We start from the raw sequence: 18,982 nt of genomic DNA on the forward strand, positions 1-18,982 counted from the left end.
TTCCTCCAATATTAATACCCATGCATTATAATAATTCACATAGAATATGAAGAAGAATGCGATTAGTCATTTTGAAGTGAGTTATCTACTGTTAAATTGACATATAAAATTTATTTAACAATACACAAATACAAACTGATACTGTTTGGGAATGTGCTATGCGTTAAACATGACAATATAACTAGGCCCCAGGATCATGAAACTGTCTTAGACCTTAGGTTTTGCTAAGCCAATCACGTATGACGTCACTTTTTATGACATTGTCTATGATTGATCAAGTACAAACTTAAGGCAATTTAAGACTTAAGTTTATTTTATGATATCGAGGCCAGATCTAATAATATAAAAATGTCATAAGCACTAAGTATAATTGATTATTTAGATCCTCTAATCACTTCAATGTAATGGACGTGTGTAGAATAACGTCCATTACAAATCTATTAACCCCGCTGTAGTACCATGTTATAATCACTTGTAGATACTGTAGCACGCATTTACACCCATATGCAAATTATTAAGAAAAGCCAGATTGGGACACCAATTAACTTCATAATGACACGAAGCTGTGTAATTAGTAATGCTAAAAATTAAATGATGAAAAAAATCGATACAGCGTCATCGAACTATTTAAATACGATCCTAGGGATAAAACCACACCGTGACACCAATAAACTTCACTGAGCTGTGCCAACTCCTTAACCCATACACAGCGTCAAAAGCCTATTGTTACAATATATATACTGTCAGCTATGCTAATGATCTCGGCGGTTGATAGATAAGAAGGAAGGTTAACAAATTACGTGCTTTAGTGAAGAGAGAACAAGCGACCGCGCCTCACATACTGCCCTGCCATGATGAGGGTGTACCTGGTAGCCTTGTGTCTTGGTGAGTTGACAATTTCATTGTTTACGGAAATATTCATTCCAGTTTGGTATCGATTATTATTTATCAATAAACATTCTTTATTTATTGCTGATTTGAAATTAACAGTACTCCTCTAATTTTTTAAATTCATATAATTAAGGGGTTTTATGCACCTGTATCAATTGTAGCTCAGACCAATTTAATGTCCCACTGTTTTGGTCCCTTTACAACAGTAGGACGAAACAGCTGTTGGTGCAGTGTGCTTCCGTTTTGGCGTACTGTATCAATGGCGAATGTTTATAGCACACGTGTGTGTATCACGGTCGTCTTTAATCCGTTACGCTAATTATCCATCTTGTGAAAAGAAAATCAAATAATTGTACCTCATCAACAATTATGTCGGCTTTACATTGCAACGTCGATACATACATTAGTCTGCAAGATAGATGACATTAAAATTCCAGCATTTAAGTTTTTATCTTATTTACATGTTACTATAACGCTATTCCCATACATTTACGGAGCGTTCAATGCAAATGGATATTTTTGAAAGTTTAACTATATGCATTATATTAGATACGCTAAATGCAAAAAGAAAGAAGGAAAGATACATACGTGTATTAAACACAATCTTTCATCTTATACGCTCTTGAATTAAACATAAAATCTTAGACTTTGTATATTCAGATGATAAAAAATAAGTAAGATTGGACATTTAAGGGATACTTTGCACTATGGATATGACACTTGGTTGAAATAACGTGTATTGAAAAAAATGGTCAGATGTAAAATACCGGACAGAATCGGCACATAATCAGTCACTATTGATAACGTATACAGAAGTAAAGAAACATACTGATTCCTCATTTAAGTACATTAGTTTCCTGCTTCAACTCCTAATTTAGTCCTTCATTTATTAAGTACAAACTATGTAACTACTCATATGTCCCTCTATCTGAAAGTCTAATCGTAATTATCTAAATTAGGAAGGCATCATGATATTGATAACAGAAGCTATATAATTTGTGATAAATAACACCATGATGTCATTTTGGTTGTTCATGTCACAAAAAAAACCACCACTTCATGTGGTGTCATCATTAGTTGGAAGTTAATAGATTTGTATTCCATTATGTATACACAATGATTTGTTGGGATCATTCAACACTGTCACTGAGATTTTGTACATAATACAAACTTCAAAGCAGAAAAAATCGAGAACACTTCTCCTTCCGGAACACCTGGTCTCACTCTCCATTTGCTTTTCAAAGGTCCATATGTAAGCTTTTGGTTCTAAGGTTTAGTTGAAACTTCAGTGTTCTCTTGGTTTTTTTTGTCCACGAAACCATAACCATTATATTTTGTAAATCACTTTATTGAGGTATTGAAAATATATATTCTTCAATAAAAGCCGAATTTGATAAGGCGGCCTGGAGCATAAATGATAAATTAATAATAAAATTTTAGCGAGCAAAGTTTTTTATTTCTTTTTGCACAGATAATGTTTTACTGGTTAATATATTGCATTACCAGATTCTTAGTATTGTTTTTTGACAATAAAAATGTTTAAGTTAATTCGGCTTGTTTTATTTTCCAAGTTGATTTGATTTATCGATGTTGTTGCATGTGATTTATGCTTACTTATGACCTTTAAGATTAGTTGACACAGGATAATAATAAGTTTTTTCTGTTAGTTACTATTATAAATACTAATGCTAAGCTACTTAAAAATGATTAAAACTTAAACGATAGTGAAAATGGATTAGTCTCAAATGTATTAACATTCAATTAGGTTATACTTATTGAAAGTGTTCTTATATTATCGGGTTTTTTAATGTATTATGTAGCATTACATGAATATATTTTCATTTTGTTGGCATAGATATTGTATCTGTATATTTAATATTACACACAATTTTACATAATATAACATTCCACACAATCTTACAAAATGTTACCACCCAATCACGCACAAAGTAGCATTCCAAACAAGTTTACAATTTCTATTTTACACACAATCATACACAATGCAACACTCCACTCAATCCTACATAAGGCAACATTACAAACAATCTTACATCATGCAACATTACTCCCAATCTTACATAATGCAACATTATACGCAATCCTACATAATGTTACATTACACACAATCTTACATAATGCAACATTACTCACTATCCTACATAATGCTATATTATACACAATCCTACATAATGTTACATTACACACAAATTTTTTAGAAATGATATATTCATCAGAGTCTCAAAAGGCAGTTTGCCATATTTAATGCCAAATATATAAAACACTTTTTAAATATGTAATAATCAGTAGACAGACAACACTGGTACGTAACTGAACGTTCGTTATTACATCATCATGAACAGTTCACACATTAAAATAATGCCGTGTAATTAACGATTTATTAGTTTTGTCAAAAACATTTTAAACGTTCTTATCATACGACGTTTTCATAGCGTTGTTACATCACGTGAACAGGTTAAGAAGTCGTCAGTAGAACAACATGTACGAGTACAGACTGACAGACTATGTGATCCAACCCAAATTCTTGTTCAAGTGACAAATAAACAAAAGGAAACATTGTGTCCGTGATTTGGACGAATTTTGTAGAAACTTAAGGCAGAAAGCTATTTAAAATGTTTGCACTTTACGTTTTTACTGTGTGACATGGTTTAAGCGAATAGCGCGGAAGCTGGTTGAGCACAGAATACATGCTTGAGTATGAGAACAGTGTCATGAATACAGGTTCTGGTTCTAGCAACGGTCCTTAGCTGAAGTTCGCTTTGCTGAAACAAACTGCCATCTGAATAGGCTATTATATAATAAAATATGACCAATGCATTCCATATAGAAATACCGAAAAATATACTTTGGAAATGAATGTTGGACACACACTTGTGATTGCATCTTGAAAGTTTGGTAACAGATACAGTATGCAAAAAAAAAAGGATAAAACTTCACCTTTTTAACTTTCTTCCATAATGATTGATCACGATCACGACAGGTTATTTNTATTTTGCACATAAATTTACAATGGCATTGTCAAATCTCACAATGCCCAGCGATATTTCAGCAGCCGTCATGTTTATTTATATTGGATATTGTAGTTCCGGTCAGTGTTGTATTAATACGCTAAGAATTGTGTCTCGTGATGCATGGTAAATAAAGTCCCATCAACGACACAGCTTTCAAAGAGACTATATAGTGACAATGCCATGCAAATGTAAATATACTGAATTATACATTTCTGTTACAGTGCTAAGAGTGAATGGCCAGCCATTCCAATACATGCGGCCAGCACCGCCAGCGACTCAGCGATTTGTTAGTTTTCCGACCTTCAGCTCAAATCAGCCTATGAACATGTTAAATTCGCCAGTATTCAGATATATCTCCCGCCCACCAGGCATTACAAAACAGTTTCGAACATTTCAACCTGGCAACATGCAAGCATTTTCTCCGCTCGTTCAGCGTATTTCCACCTTTACTCCAGCGGCAGTAACGTTCCCAAATTCTCAGATTACCGGGCAATCATCACACATGCGACAGTTCGCTTCACATGGCTATCCGTTAGTTGGATCTAACACAAACCTAGGTTTCGGAGGAGTGAGTGCTAGAGCTTTACCACCAACTAGGAACGGCGGTACATGGAAGGTGGCCATACCAGCCAACTTCAGGTCGATGATAACAAGCGCCGCCAGTTCTATTGGACCAAGCCAGTCCGAGTCCTTATTTACAGGACAGGAAGGAACAGGTTCGACAAGCGAGAGTCAGTTCATTGGACAGGCTGGAGCAAGTATCGGGACAAGCGGCGACTTTACATCAAGAGGTTTTACAGATACTGGAATCGTACCTAATAACGGATTAACATCGGATCAGGTGTCAATATCAGGAAATGGTGTAGTTGACCAGTCAGGTTCAACAGGGTTAGCTGACGGCTTCTCCATAACTGATTTTACATCTTCATCTGCTAATAACATTAGGTCTGACGGCTTCTCCGGAACAGATATTGCACCTTCATCTGTCAATAACATTGGGTCTGACGATTTCTCCGGAATAGATAATACAGCTTCAGCTGTCAATAACATTAGTCCAGAAATCCAAGATGCCAATTACAGTATAAAAAGGAAAGGTAAGGATGTTACGTTTGTTGTTTAAATGAAACATAACGAAATAATTTGTTTTTAAGAATTGTTGTGTTTCATTTGTATTTCTTATCTTCAAGTACCATGTACTTTTGGTAGAATTATTTTCTATGAACATTTTAGCCAGCCAATGAACTCCGATTTAAGTTTAGTTTACCTGTCTGCCTGTCTGTTTATATTTAGTTAACAATGAATGTCTGTCGTTGGGTATATAAGGGTTTCAATCAATTACTCGTCATTTCATAACAGAATATACACATGTGGACATCGGTAACATAAACATAAAAATAAGTTTTAATTGTAAGAAGGACTATTTCAAAAATCCCAAAATGCGAAGACACCCAGCACAGCATTCCGCCTGGTCATATTATACTGACAACGGGTTTACCAGTGGTTGCCCTAAATGCTGAACGCAAAGCAGGGAATAGCAACTACCATTTGTAAGGACTTTGGTATGTCCCTGCCTGGGGACAAACCCTATTGCCTTCCTCACCTGGGCGAACGCTCAACATAAAAGCCAAAAGTGAAGTATTGCCAAACAAGGCGCTAGGAAATAAAAGGTAGATAGAAGTAAAATGAAAGATAAAGATCCGAAATATTGCGATGGGTGCAGCAGATTTGTTTCAGTTGCTTTTGTGTCCTCAATTAGAGGACACAAAAGCAAATCCTTAATTCTGCAGGAGGTTCCCACATTTATCGCTGCTTACGATACATGCAGTGGCTAACAGCAGGTGTATTCATTTCTCGATCTCCGATCTGCAGGAGTGCGTCTTCTTTTGCAATCATGTCATAATCCACGAAAATTATTCTTAGAGAAAAAATATATTTCGTTCCATGTTTATCTGATTTTCTGTTCAATTAACAGAAGAAAGTTTACACTCCCTACTTACTAATCATATATTCCACTGGATACAAGTTTGATGGGTCACACAGGGACCAACGCTACAGACTTGTTATTGATTTAATGAAAGGCTAAATGTCAATTTATGTATGATTTGGTGTGTAATAAGACACTCCCTCTATATATTTAATTTCATTCGATCAGTCATCCTACGGAGCAATACGTTTGTTTATATTGAGTGTACAATACATTATAATAAGGTATTTTAAAACAAAAGTAGTAATTATAAACAGATCATATTTCATAATGGTTAAATTTATTTCAATTTTTTGTTTTCATTGTAAACGCATGAAGACCAAAAGCTAACTCATCGCTTTAGTAACTAACTTCTAAGGTAGCCATATAAATATTGTTCTTACCATATAGTAGACGGGTCTTGGATGACGATTTGACATATCTTCCATTATGTTGAAAACAGGTTAAAAATATAGTCTGTCATAATGTTCGCATTATTGTTTTTCTCTTGTTGTATCTATATGTTGTTTTAATGTAAAAATGTGACGCATTAAACGTGAAACAAGAAAGATATCATCGTGGTACTTTGCTATGGGTCCTAACAAATCCAAATGTATATGACGTCATAATTGTGGAGATACAAAAAAAACACCAAATGCGATAAAAGTTGTATGAATACATATATACAGCGACCACATTGCACGAAATTAATACATTAAAAGGATAATTGTACTTTGATGTTTTTGGCATCTTACCATAACTGCAAATCATGCAATGATTGTGTATTTCAAATACTGATAGCTAATGAATCATAACCAATTTTAGATTGATTTATGGTTTTCCGGAAAGTATCTCTATTATTTCTGTAATTCAGATATCAAAGCTGACGGTAGAACAATACGATCAATCATTGATAGAGTAAATATCTATGCAAATGAATTAAAATCCTCCATAAATCAAGGTATATTTAATTTCTTTAGGGACTGTAAGGTAACTATTACATCGATCACGACCCTGGATGTATATAGAGCAGTTTTATAACCTTTGCGAGAAGCATATTATAAAGTGCGTAGAAACTGAAGAGCCGTGTTAATCAATAGCGCTAGTGTTCATTTGCTCTGTCGAATTAAAATTATATCAATAGAAATAAATATGATGATTATTGGAACTATGTGGTTGTTAATAAATATAGGTTTGTACAAGATTTATAGTGGGGAACACTATTATATGGCGCTAGTATTGAAAGGAAATATATTAGAATATGTCTCTTGAAGTAATACACAAGCAAGTGCATGTACGAAGTATATAATCAAACTCTTATAATCGTCAAAAAGAGATGAAAAAACTAATACTGAAACAATATAATCACGAATCTCAAATTAAACGGGAGGATAAATCAATACTTCTGAATAATACACATTTCTTGTATCTCGTATACAGACATTATTGCAGCAGGACAATATGCCATACAGTAGCAGCTTGGCAGGAGTAATTTCTAAAAATACTTGTTTTTTTCGAATAGTTACTTTTCCACTTCAATTCAATATCAGCTCGTCCTCTGCTCTAATGTTTGGACTTTGCACTTCTTACTCAAATGTCTAGAAAGGTTAGATAGTTGAGTAAATGACAAACGGACACTACAGTTTCTATCTCCGTGTACTGTTTCAGGAATATTTATGTTAATCAGAGAAAAGAAATTTTTGCAGGTCATTCTATTTTAAGAATTAGATTTGTAAAAAATTAGCACAGCCCTTTTAAATTTCAAGTGACGGTCTCTAGCACTTTTTCTGTTCAGGAATAGGGTCTGCAACAGGTTTTGCATCTTCGTCACTAGACGTCACTTCTACAATCGGTGTTGGGAAATAGTAACATACAATAAAAAAGTTTTATAGTGATGACTGGTCCAACATAGTTGTATTATTAGATATGTCAGGAACCATCTTGTGGTACTGTTATCTTTATTTATTCTCTAATTATGTTTGTTCCTAAAATAATTATTCTTCTATAAAGATCAAACAGTGGCGGCTTCGGCGTTTAAATGGTCTTCATCACTAGTCGGAACTCGGTATTCTCCGTAGATTTAATGGAAAATGTCAAATTTGTATTGTTCTTTATCTTTCTTAGCGAATTGCTATTTTAGTTTATTTGATAAAATATTTCATCATTGAAGGAACTAAAAAGATTGAAGCTTTTTGTTTCAGTTGGTTGATAAAGCGTACCAATGTTTTGACTTCATTTTTGCACGGATTATGACGTTTATTGAAGGTTTAATGATACGTTTCTTTTCTTTTAGAGAATCTCGGGGATTAATTAGCAAAAGACTTAAAGATAAAAACACAATTTACAAATAACTAGTAACACTGTCTTAACTTTTTATAATTATTGTCTCTGCTTTAATTTCCGGTAAACACGTTTGAATATAACACATACGATGATGTCACTTCACTGTATATTGATGTGACTTATTTGACTAGTACACGGATAGCTTCTGACAGGTATTTGTTCCCAATGAATCACCTCCTTTTTCATTTCCTGAACTGTTCATATATAGAACGTCGTTCTAGGACTGTGATCCGCGTCATGACTAGTGTAACCAATACTAATTTATAAGTAATGATATAATTACAGCCTCTCGCGGTTTCCAATTACACACACATGTACCTTAGTTATAACGACCTATCAACTTAACAAAACCAATGTATTACGTTAAGTTTTACTTCTCCTTTTTCATGTTCTTTGATTGATGAATTAATTGTAATTTGGTTATACATTAAGCATGTAATAAACGTCAAATGCGGCTCTGGCCCAATACGAAATAGCAATGGCTGAAAACGCATTTCCCGGGTTAATGTTTAGTGAATTTTCCAGATTCAAGAAGAAGGCATAGAAAAATAACAATCATATGTATATATATTTCTTTACTTATGGACATTTAGAGATTGTACAAAAAACATCATTTTCCTGTGATTTTATAGTTTGAATGAAAGGAAGCTGCTTATACATGGTCTCAAGTGTGAAAATCTAATTAGCAGTCACGCGGAGTATACCATAACTCACGTTAGTAGATCCATCAATCAAACTAGCAGGTATCAAATTGTTACTAATTAGGCGTCACGCTTTTCAGGCGTGAATTGTACCATGCAGAATGGACTTATGATAATGAGTATTTGTAATAAAGTGAAAACTACTTACCGGTGCATTTGTATTTAAAACGTGGTAAGTATTACGTCAACGTCATTACATGCATCAAAGAAATAACTTAGTTTATTCTGAACGCAGGCATATCTACTTCTAAATTAAGATAATAGTCCATATCTACCTCTAAATTAAGATAATAGTCCATATATACCTCTAAATTAAGCTAATAGTCCATATCTACCTCTAAATTAAGCAAATAGTCCATATCTACCTCTAAATTAAGATAATAGTCCATATCTACCTCTAAACTAAGATAATAGTCCATATCTACCTTTAAATTAAGATAATAGTCCATATCTATTTAATCATGATATATAAGAATGCCTTTGAAATGACGTCACTCCAATATTGTGAATTTCTTTTCATCACTTTCCCAAAATGTATCAATGTGGTTTTAAAAGTTATTAGATTTTGTGCTTGAATCAGGTTCTCAAGTAGGGGATTCCAGTTGCTAACAATTCGTTGAGTAAGTGAGTATTTCCTAACGTCCAGTCTGCTCCTTGACTTATCCAGACTGAGTGAATGTCCTGGAGTTTTTTTTATTGACAAAAGTCCATATGATGCTGATGTATCATAGACTCAATAATGGAATGGTATGTTCTGACAAAGTCTTTAATACCTGTAAAAAACAGAGTTTTCAGATACTATTTGATGGAACTTTCTACTTGCTTTAAGCTTACTTACAAGTAATATATAAGTCATTTGTATTGTTTTTTGTACAACGAAGTGACGAAAATGAAAACTGTGTTTGTGGCACGACTACCAGTGTACATCATTGTACATGTATACAATACATATCACTCATTCAGTCATAGCCTGACAAAGGGACCCGTAGGCCTTAACATCCTGCGACACGTTTGATACATACATTTGTTCAGTATTTGACAAATACATATTTACAAACAAAGGAGACAGGAATCGTATTTTATGATTGTTCTTGTTTTGTTGTAAAAATAGCCGGTACGTGATGACTTTTATTTGTGACTAGTATCTGTATGTTTTAACTACCTATTGTTTAAACATCTTTTGAACTGTTTTTGTGGTTCGTCTTTCGTTTGTTGTGATTATAATTATTTCTATTGTTTTCTTATATGGATGTGAATTTATTGGCAAGAAGTATATGTAGATTTGGCATATAAACCTTAATGTATCAAGCTAACCTTACAACCACCTGTCTTTCGAAATTATCTGCCTGCATGTAACATTTCTAAAACATCATTGAATTGCCTTTATAAATAACAATAGCCTTCCTATAAGCTGTTTTATAGTAATGAGAACAAATATCCTCTTAATTGATGACACTGTTCAACAATTCAGCTTCCAGCGCAACGGAAAGCAAAGCAAGGAAACGATTAGAGTTGAAAATGAAGCTAGAAAGATTGAAGGAAGAAAGGGCTGCAAAAAAGGCGGCAAAGAGAGCAGCAAGAAAGGCTGCTAAGAAAGCAAAGCACTCGACTTCAAGAGTTGCAACAGCATCAACAATACTTGGACCATCCAGCAATCGTCGTATGTGATTTGGTTTTATCTTTGTCAATGTATACATTTATTTCACCGATACTTAACAGATTAAGATATTTGAATAATACCCAAATAAGACACACACTGTGGATGTTTATAATAAAGATAATTGAAAACTAATCTATATCAATTACAAGTACTTACATGTGTATTTAAGAATACATGGAAATATGACAAACAACTCATGAATAATAAAAAAAATGAACAACTTATTATGTGGTCATATCAGATAAGTCAGTATAACCTATTCAAAGAATAATAATAATTGAACAACATCTGTATTAAGTAACTATATGCATAATTATTACTATTTCTTTCTCTCTTAGATGGTCATACATCCTTCACTCAATCCAGTTCCACTTTTTCGTCCAAAGACATCAGTTCATTGAGGAGTAAGCTGAAAAGTGGAGGTACTTATAATGGAATATCTACTGGCCTCTATAAATAGTTTTGCCTTTGTTGTATCAAGGGTGGAATTCTGGAAAAAGACAACCTAGTTTGATATAATTTATCAAATGTAGTGTTTGCCATAATGCTATTTTTAATATTTATAAGAATATATACACAATATATTTACATCAATACTAATACAGAAATCAGTTTTCTTTTACGACTGCAGTTTCAATTCGAGATATTTGCATTAGTTATTGGAAATCTGAAAGAATACAATTGACTTTTTTTCCTTTTTTTAATTTCCAGATTAAAGATTTAATAGGCTAACGACCATCGTATCATGAGTATAAGGTTTCTATGTAATTATTGAAATATCGATGATCAATGATTTAAGATTTTACTGCTGCACCTTCGATGTCTAATACACATGAGAACTGTTCTCGGATCTAATTTGTTTAGAGATACAACTTACCCCACAAGTCCTTGCAAACCTCATGTCACTTGGAAAGAGTTACGGGCTGGATGCTAAAACAACCCAAGAAATAATAACTGACCTCATCAAGTCCATGAAAGGTAGGAGATACACTCTAAACTCGACGAGTTTGTTCACGCGTAGTACTTATACTCCAGCGGAGGATCGGTGTCTGAAGAACCCAGCAGCAAGTATATAATCTATAAAATCAGTGTATAATTAATGAGTGTCTCTATTGCCCTACAATATGTTATAACCGGAACAAGTGCGCATTCATTATCAACACCTTTCTCATTGACCTTGGTTCGGTAATAGCTGTAACAAGTACAAAATCATTTTCTACCGCCCTTCACATGTGTGTCTCTCGTTTTAGCCGGTAACGATCAGCTTGTCACCCCTGGGGGGAGATAATCTCGTGCCGATTAGCACGTGTTCAATTGTGACGTCATTAACATGCGTCACCTGTAATTTTGACGTCATCAAAAGTGAATGACGATATTCATACCCCACATGTGTTTTTGTTTACGCTATTGTCGGTGGAGTTGTGACTGAAATAATAGGATAGTAAATAAACAATCATCCCCTACCTTGAGCAGAGCCTCGGGTTAGACAACCAAAAAACATCACCCCTCGTGTTGGAGATTTCTCTATCACACCATTAAGGTAGGGACAGATTCTATTAATCAACACCTTTCTCATTGTCCTTTACTTGCTTTGTTGATATAATTAAGACATATCAAGAAATTCCCTTTCTGTTTCCCTAGTGGTTTAAACCAATAACACCACCGATGAATCCTAGAAGGGTTGAACAGATGTATGGTGGAGCTTAGTTGATTGATCTTTGGCATACAGTATCTATTACCAAATGTCATAGGTGCAAATCACATTTGTCTTCCGTTCACCTCTTAACACCGTTCGGTATTCCAGTTTTAAATGTCTTGATTGTTTTGTGTTAAAATACTTTTCATACGTTGGTTAAATAAAAATACTGTCAATAACTTCCACTATATTGACAGTACATTAAATATATTATTTTTGGAATATTGAAAAACACTCGATTTGAGCAATAATTTTCCATATTTGTTCTTTAATAATCTTTGTTTTTTTCTCTCTCTTCAATTTAGTAAGTAAAGATTGCGTGTAGTATATTTCTAGATATGATTATTAATTAATTAATTATTTTTATTAATTAAAAATGTCAGCATGCAAGTTTGAAAAAAATATTTATAACCTTGTTATCTTTCTTTTTTCAAGCTGGGACTTTTAATATCCGCAGTTCGGGATTTAATGCCGAAGAGGCATCATCGTTCAAACAACTACATGAGAAGTCCCTGTTACTGCTTGCCTCTATAGCCGCACATGACGCCCAGTCACGTAAATACCTAGCTAGTTACTGTATAAATTCTAATATTTGCGGGGATGTAAGATCGCATTTTTCGCGGTCACCAATGATAGCGCGAAATTTAATACCCAGCAATTATCAATTCCATGACTTATAATAAGTGGACATCTTTAAGCAGACATCATGGTTTTGGCTTACTAATTATCTTACTTTGACATGATACTCGTCTCGATCCAATCACCCTAGAAGAAAGTATTCTCGAGAGCGCGTATACCGTAACTGGCAATGTTGTGCAACATTTAATGACAGATAGCTAGTATTGATTAGGATATCCGTGAAATATTAGCCACGCAAGTATTTTTAACTATATAGTATACTAACATGGAACATTTACCTAGCGTTATATTAAGACGTTTTTGAATGCAAATGTGATAAATGGCTTGTAAAGAATTTTATACAGATTAGCTTCCAATATATAGAAAGTGTATGAAATGAGTTTTAGAGTTCTTTTAATGCAAGACATACGCGAGTTTTATTGAAAGAATCATTTATTTTATTGATATGATTAAAGGTTTCCTTTTATCTGTGAATGACAAAGTATGCACGGTACCTATCCTGTAACATTATACTGCTAGCCAGCTAAACCAATATGCTTTGGGAGACATCACCAAAAATAACATAGTAAATGTGAACGGAGAAAAATACATATGTCCCTATTTTTCGAATTATGAGCAGTAGAATAGTTATGTTCTCTTCGGTGACCTTGGTAATAGGTCATAGTATAGAAATCTTCTGATTTTCTTGTCTCCGACATGATTAGCCTGTTACGATGATGAAGTGAAATACAGTACGTCATTCATTACATATGACTCTACGCGCCTGCACAAAAAATTAAAATGAATTTACTGTTATTGATTACATAACATTGTTACTTTATTATGAACAGGAACTGGCCACACCTATGCTAGTTATTCTGTTGGAATATTATGACTTGATCACGCTTATGCAATCTACATTGTTGTGTGTATGCTAAGTGTATACACTGCTAGCTAGTCTACGTGTTTAATAGTTGTAGGGGTAATATATTACGTGGTTCGAATATGAATTGATTTCATTAAACCACAAGTTTGCATATTCTAGCCAAATAAATTGTGGTTGCTTAACATTTGCAGTGATTGATGCATTATGCACTCAGTGAAAATTGCGGTGTAGATCAATTAACTGTCAAAGTTTAAGAGCATCTTATCATTTTCAAAGACAAGACACATGTTTAATACTAAATGTAGAAGAATATGATATCGTGACGAGAACAAAACCCCAGGTTAAAACAGTGTTCTCTAGTGGAATTACAGAATTAATTTTATAAATGTGAGTTCATGCATGTGTTTTGATTAAAGGGCGGATCGCCTGTACAATTTGACAAATACCATTTGTCTGCACAGTCGCTATACCTTATTTGCTTAAGTATAGTATACTTATCATATTAATCATATTGATTAAATCATTATATAACTCTTTATCAAAAAATGATTAACGTTATCCATGTTTTCACCAAAACAAAATCAAACTGGAGCACGAGATAACAAACAATATCAGCTATTTTTATCGCGGAACAAGAAGTTCAGTAAAAGCATGGGAGGTAATTTAAGGAGAAGTACTAATAGACTCATATTCAAAAGTAAAGCGTGACTCATTTGCCTTTTTAAACATTTACGGCGCAAACCAATTAGTCTACATGCAATGACACGTTCATAAATATTCAAAGCAGGATTGCATTGTCCTCAGCTCATTCAATATTCCCACATAAATTTATATATAAAAAGATCAGGGTATCATAAAATATGACAGAATGATGTATCACGAGAGGATGCCTCTGCACGAGCACATAAATATAAATATAAATAATATAAATATTATATTTTAGTCATTATACTTATCAATTGACAAAATGAACACGTAAAATATGTAAATATAAATGGAGAGTTAGGTTTGATAAGTTAATGTAAAATGTATGCTTGAGGAATGTCAATCCCGGTTCAAATACGATACAATTTTACAAACATTGTATAGATTTGGATGTTAAATAAAAGTTCCAAAAAGTCATTGATTGAACTGAAAGATAACCTCAGTACAAAACAGATTCAAATAAAAATGTTATATAGCATATACTATTAAAACCTTTTTTAGTTTTTATGATTGACATATAGCATATAATATTTAAATGTGTACCTAAGTTTATTTTTTACAACGATTTTTATGATGTTCAGTTTTAGGTATATAACTATTCATTGAAAAAATCACTTGATTTTCCGTGCAAATATATAAATACCGTTATTTGAAATAGTGGTTTTACCGGCCTTACCAATCAGTACGTGATGCAATTACTGATACATCTTTATAAACAAACATATTAATTTAATAAATGTTTCAATTGCCTGTTAGTTTGAGCTGGGTTTAAACAAATATTGTAATCACGCCATTCATTTTGATGACGCAAACAACATGTGCATTATTTATATCCAGTGATATACAACATGACTATGTTCGGTTTCTTTTAGAATGTTTTCTGGTAAATAAATCAATGGTCACTGAGCTGTATTTCACAGCCTATTTTCAATTCCGATTCGATACTGGTAGATTAACAATTACTACATCTTTTTTATTTAACACCATTGTTTAGCACACCATCCGTGTAGTGTTTATAGCAATATCTTCGAATTCGATTTCCATTAGCTGTGTTTGTGCAGTACAACATAATATTTATTGAGCATTCGCAAAAATAAGACATTCAATAAGAAAAGTAGAATAGAAAATAAGTTTGATCACTAACCTTATTTACTTACCCTTGCCTCGAACAAACAATAAATATTTAACATTTAATTCTTATGATATAATGTTTACTTTCCAGAACCTTCCTCATCGACATCACATTCTTTAAGAAGCACGAACCACCAATCAAGAGGTACACAAGGTAAGACTAACAGAGGATGATGAAAACCTAGCGGGGACATAAAGAGATATATGTGACAGTTTCCTGTAAAGAAACATAAAATTTGAGCACGCGAGATTTGACACTGATAAAAACCTCGAACATTTTATTTTCTAAAGAAATAATTCATCATTTTTTTTTTACATTTTTAAAGTTAAATAACGAAAACTTTTCCATAATAGGAAAGTGTTAGTTTTATTAGCATATTACCTCGCGACACATTTTATACGGTTCATAACCAGGACGTGAGCCATTTTGAACAAGCTCTTCACGCAGTTGTTCTGTTTTTAACTATTATGTTATTTGATTGGTTTGTAAATAAGTTATCAAATGAGCAGTTGTATAAATACCCTTATATATTTACGACACTAGTTTGAAAAACAAATGTTTATTCCTTTTCTTCTGCAACTTACATATAATCAAGTGGATTAGTTGTGGAAAGAAATTATTGTACTGCTTGTTTTCAGTATAAAGCGATATATTTCACCGAATAAAAGATAACACTATGATATCTGTCATTGCGTGGAAAAAAATAAAAGTAGAAATTAATTCTGTTTTACATCACTTCCGAAAATATTTGCATGATCCCGTTTTTATTCCATTTCATAACCATACACATAGGAATTATTCAAAATTATCCATGTTGAATCATTCAAAACTGGAGTTTGCTACAAACGTGTCAAGCAAAGCTAGATCCACGTAAAATGTATATACATATTATGTTGGGATACCGTTGATCTGAAGACGAGGCCCAAAAGGGCACGAGTCAAAAAGTCCTTCGTCATTTGTGTTTTCATGTCACTTCTGCATGATATAAAAATGAGTCATTTTTGTTTATTAGAAAACATATATATAACAAAGGTATTTCAATATCTTATATAAATAACATCAATCCGAAATCATGTGTTGTAAGTATCATGCTAGGATTACATGTTTTTATTCAGATATAAATAAACTATATTTTGCCAAATTGTGGAATACAATTTTACATACGTAGTTTTTGGATTTCACCTTGAATGCATCCTAAGTTAATTTTACTGTATTTTTTCCCTTGTTGGTGTTTCGTATGATGCATTAAGAAATGACTTATATGTGGTACTAATTGTGTTGTCATATTTGTATGGTAATTGAATCGGTGTGACTCTATCTGTTACCTTTATATCACTAGACCCCGGATATACAACCATGGTTTAGATATTCCTAGAGATCCATACAGTAAAATATCCAGCAGGGTTAGACTGGGAATCGAACCCCTGACTTATACTGTTATACTCTCGCTATAACCGATTGCTTTACCGGATCAACGGAAGTGTACTAGCCAAATATGTGCTACAGTTATATCCAAACGGAAGACAAGGGGATGTTACGCTATAAAGAGACAGCGGCGTCGCAGTGGGGAAGGGATCCTTGACTCGAGAAATATCTGAACTTCACTAAGCATGGTTGTATAATCGAGGCCAAAACATTTACTGATATCATCTGTTTGCTCTTGTTCATGTATATGTTTCTTTTTTCATGTGTCCATTTTACAAAATTTCGGTAGCATGATTTGCTTTGGTAGTTGCAATGCACTGCACAGTTGCTTCGCAAATTTGTTTCGTTATGAAAATATATGTCATTTTGTATAAATTATTGCATTTATGTTTTTGTCTATACTGTTGCTGATGTTTATATTTCAAGTGTTCTTAAGTAAGTATTTATTGTTGACGAAAATGTACGTTATTTTGTATCACTTTATGAGTCACGAACTTGGTTTAAAGTGAAACAGTGTAATACGTAACTACATGAATACAAATGTAATTTAAAATGAATTCACTAGGATTGTTGTAAAGAGCTACAGAAACGTAGTGTGCTTTATTATTAGAACAATTACATTGTGATTAATTCATTTGTTTTTGTGAGTACAGAATCAGTTTTGTGTACAAATATAGATAAAGTATGTTTCAATGTGATGGCAAATAGTCAAATAACTAACAATATACAAATAATATATTTCAGATTTGTGGAATTAGTAAATGTAAGACGGATAATCATTAAAATCTAATCGGTTTTATTTCTCTTATGGATGTACAAATAAATAAAGACATGTGTGTTTGCATGTGTTGATGGATAGTCTAGCCATGGAGAACGATCAATTCAGATATTTACATTTACATGTATGCTAGAAATATTTGCATGTGTATTTGTGAGTTTCGCTGAGCGGTCAACTTCTTGCAAACTGATCAATGGATATTGTTTACCGCACCACAAACTAACATAAATAGCATGAGAGATTTTTTTAAATAGGTGGCAATACCAACAACTTTATAAATATTCTGATGGGACTTGGATCACAGAACGGGAACAGTCAACGTTCCTCTTCTTTCGGTAAATATGACACATCGATATTGTTTCTTGTCTGTACAACCAGATATGCTTGAAGCATGCCTTAATTAACCGACTTCTGACATCCGCTATGGATACCTCAGTAAGATATACCGCCACAGTTCTTTTGAGAATTTGCAATACCGTAACTCCTCAATTATTTAAAGTAATAACATACAATTCAATGAGTATCCATCATTTACACTATCAAAACTTTAGGGTTGTATTAGGCCTAGCGGTAGTGTATATATTGAGTTTTTGCAGAAAAAGAAAATTGCGAATTTTATATGACTCCGAAAATTCTTATTACAAAAAAAATAAAAATAACAACAACATATATTACGATATGTAGAACAAATTAATAAAGTTTATAATGACGTTAATATATTGTATTGTTTGATAAATATTCATAGAATTTATTAGCCACTTGTGTTTAAAATACAATGTATGGGAACACTTTGCAATCAATCAAAACAGAAGTTAGACGAGGTACAAAAGGAGATAGACGCGGTACACTCGTAGATAAGCGAGTTATAATAGTAGGTGGGCGAGGTACAACAGTAGGTAGGCAAGCTACAGCAGTACGTAGACGAGGTACATCAGAAAGTAGGCGTGATATAAAAGGATATAGACAAGCTACAAGAGTAGGTGGGCGAGGTACAACAGGAGGTAGGCAAGCTACAGCAGAACTTAGACGAGGTACAACAGTAAGTAGAGTTCAACCTGAGGTAGACCAGGTCGATAGTGGAAAGGCGAGATACACCATTAGGTAGACGAACTCGATAGTAGATAGGCGATGTGCAACAGGCAGTAGGCAATCTAC

General features: G+C 33.3%; 1 protein-coding gene across 9 annotated transcripts in view; it reads left to right on the plus strand.

Moving 5' to 3' along the window:
• Positions 1-676: 676 nt before the first annotated feature.
• The window catches only part of LOC110463190 (hornerin-like), a 65,185-nt gene continuing 46,879 nt past the window's right edge, over positions 677-18,982 (plus strand). For all 9 annotated transcript variants that reach the window (XM_021517586.1, XM_021517595.1, XM_021517621.1 and 6 more), the window contains exons 1-8: positions 677-885; positions 4,142-5,014; positions 10,399-10,587; positions 10,926-11,009; positions 11,452-11,565; positions 12,719-12,838; positions 15,715-15,777; positions 18,082-18,162. In XM_021517586.1, the coding sequence (XP_021373261.1) occupies positions 852-885; positions 4,142-5,014; positions 10,399-10,587; positions 10,926-11,009; positions 11,452-11,565; positions 12,719-12,838; positions 15,715-15,777; positions 18,082-18,162 (1,558 nt within the window). In that variant the 5' untranslated portion in view covers positions 677-851. The remainder of the gene's footprint in view (positions 886-4,141; positions 5,015-10,398; positions 10,588-10,925; positions 11,010-11,451; positions 11,566-12,718; positions 12,839-15,714; positions 15,778-18,081; positions 18,163-18,982) is intronic.

Source organism: Mizuhopecten yessoensis, unplaced genomic scaffold (genome assembly GCF_002113885.1).
Source record: "Mizuhopecten yessoensis strain PY_sf001 unplaced genomic scaffold, ASM211388v2 scaffold1501, whole genome shotgun sequence".
NCBI classification, from domain to species: Eukaryota; Metazoa; Mollusca; class Bivalvia; order Pectinida; family Pectinidae; genus Mizuhopecten; species Mizuhopecten yessoensis.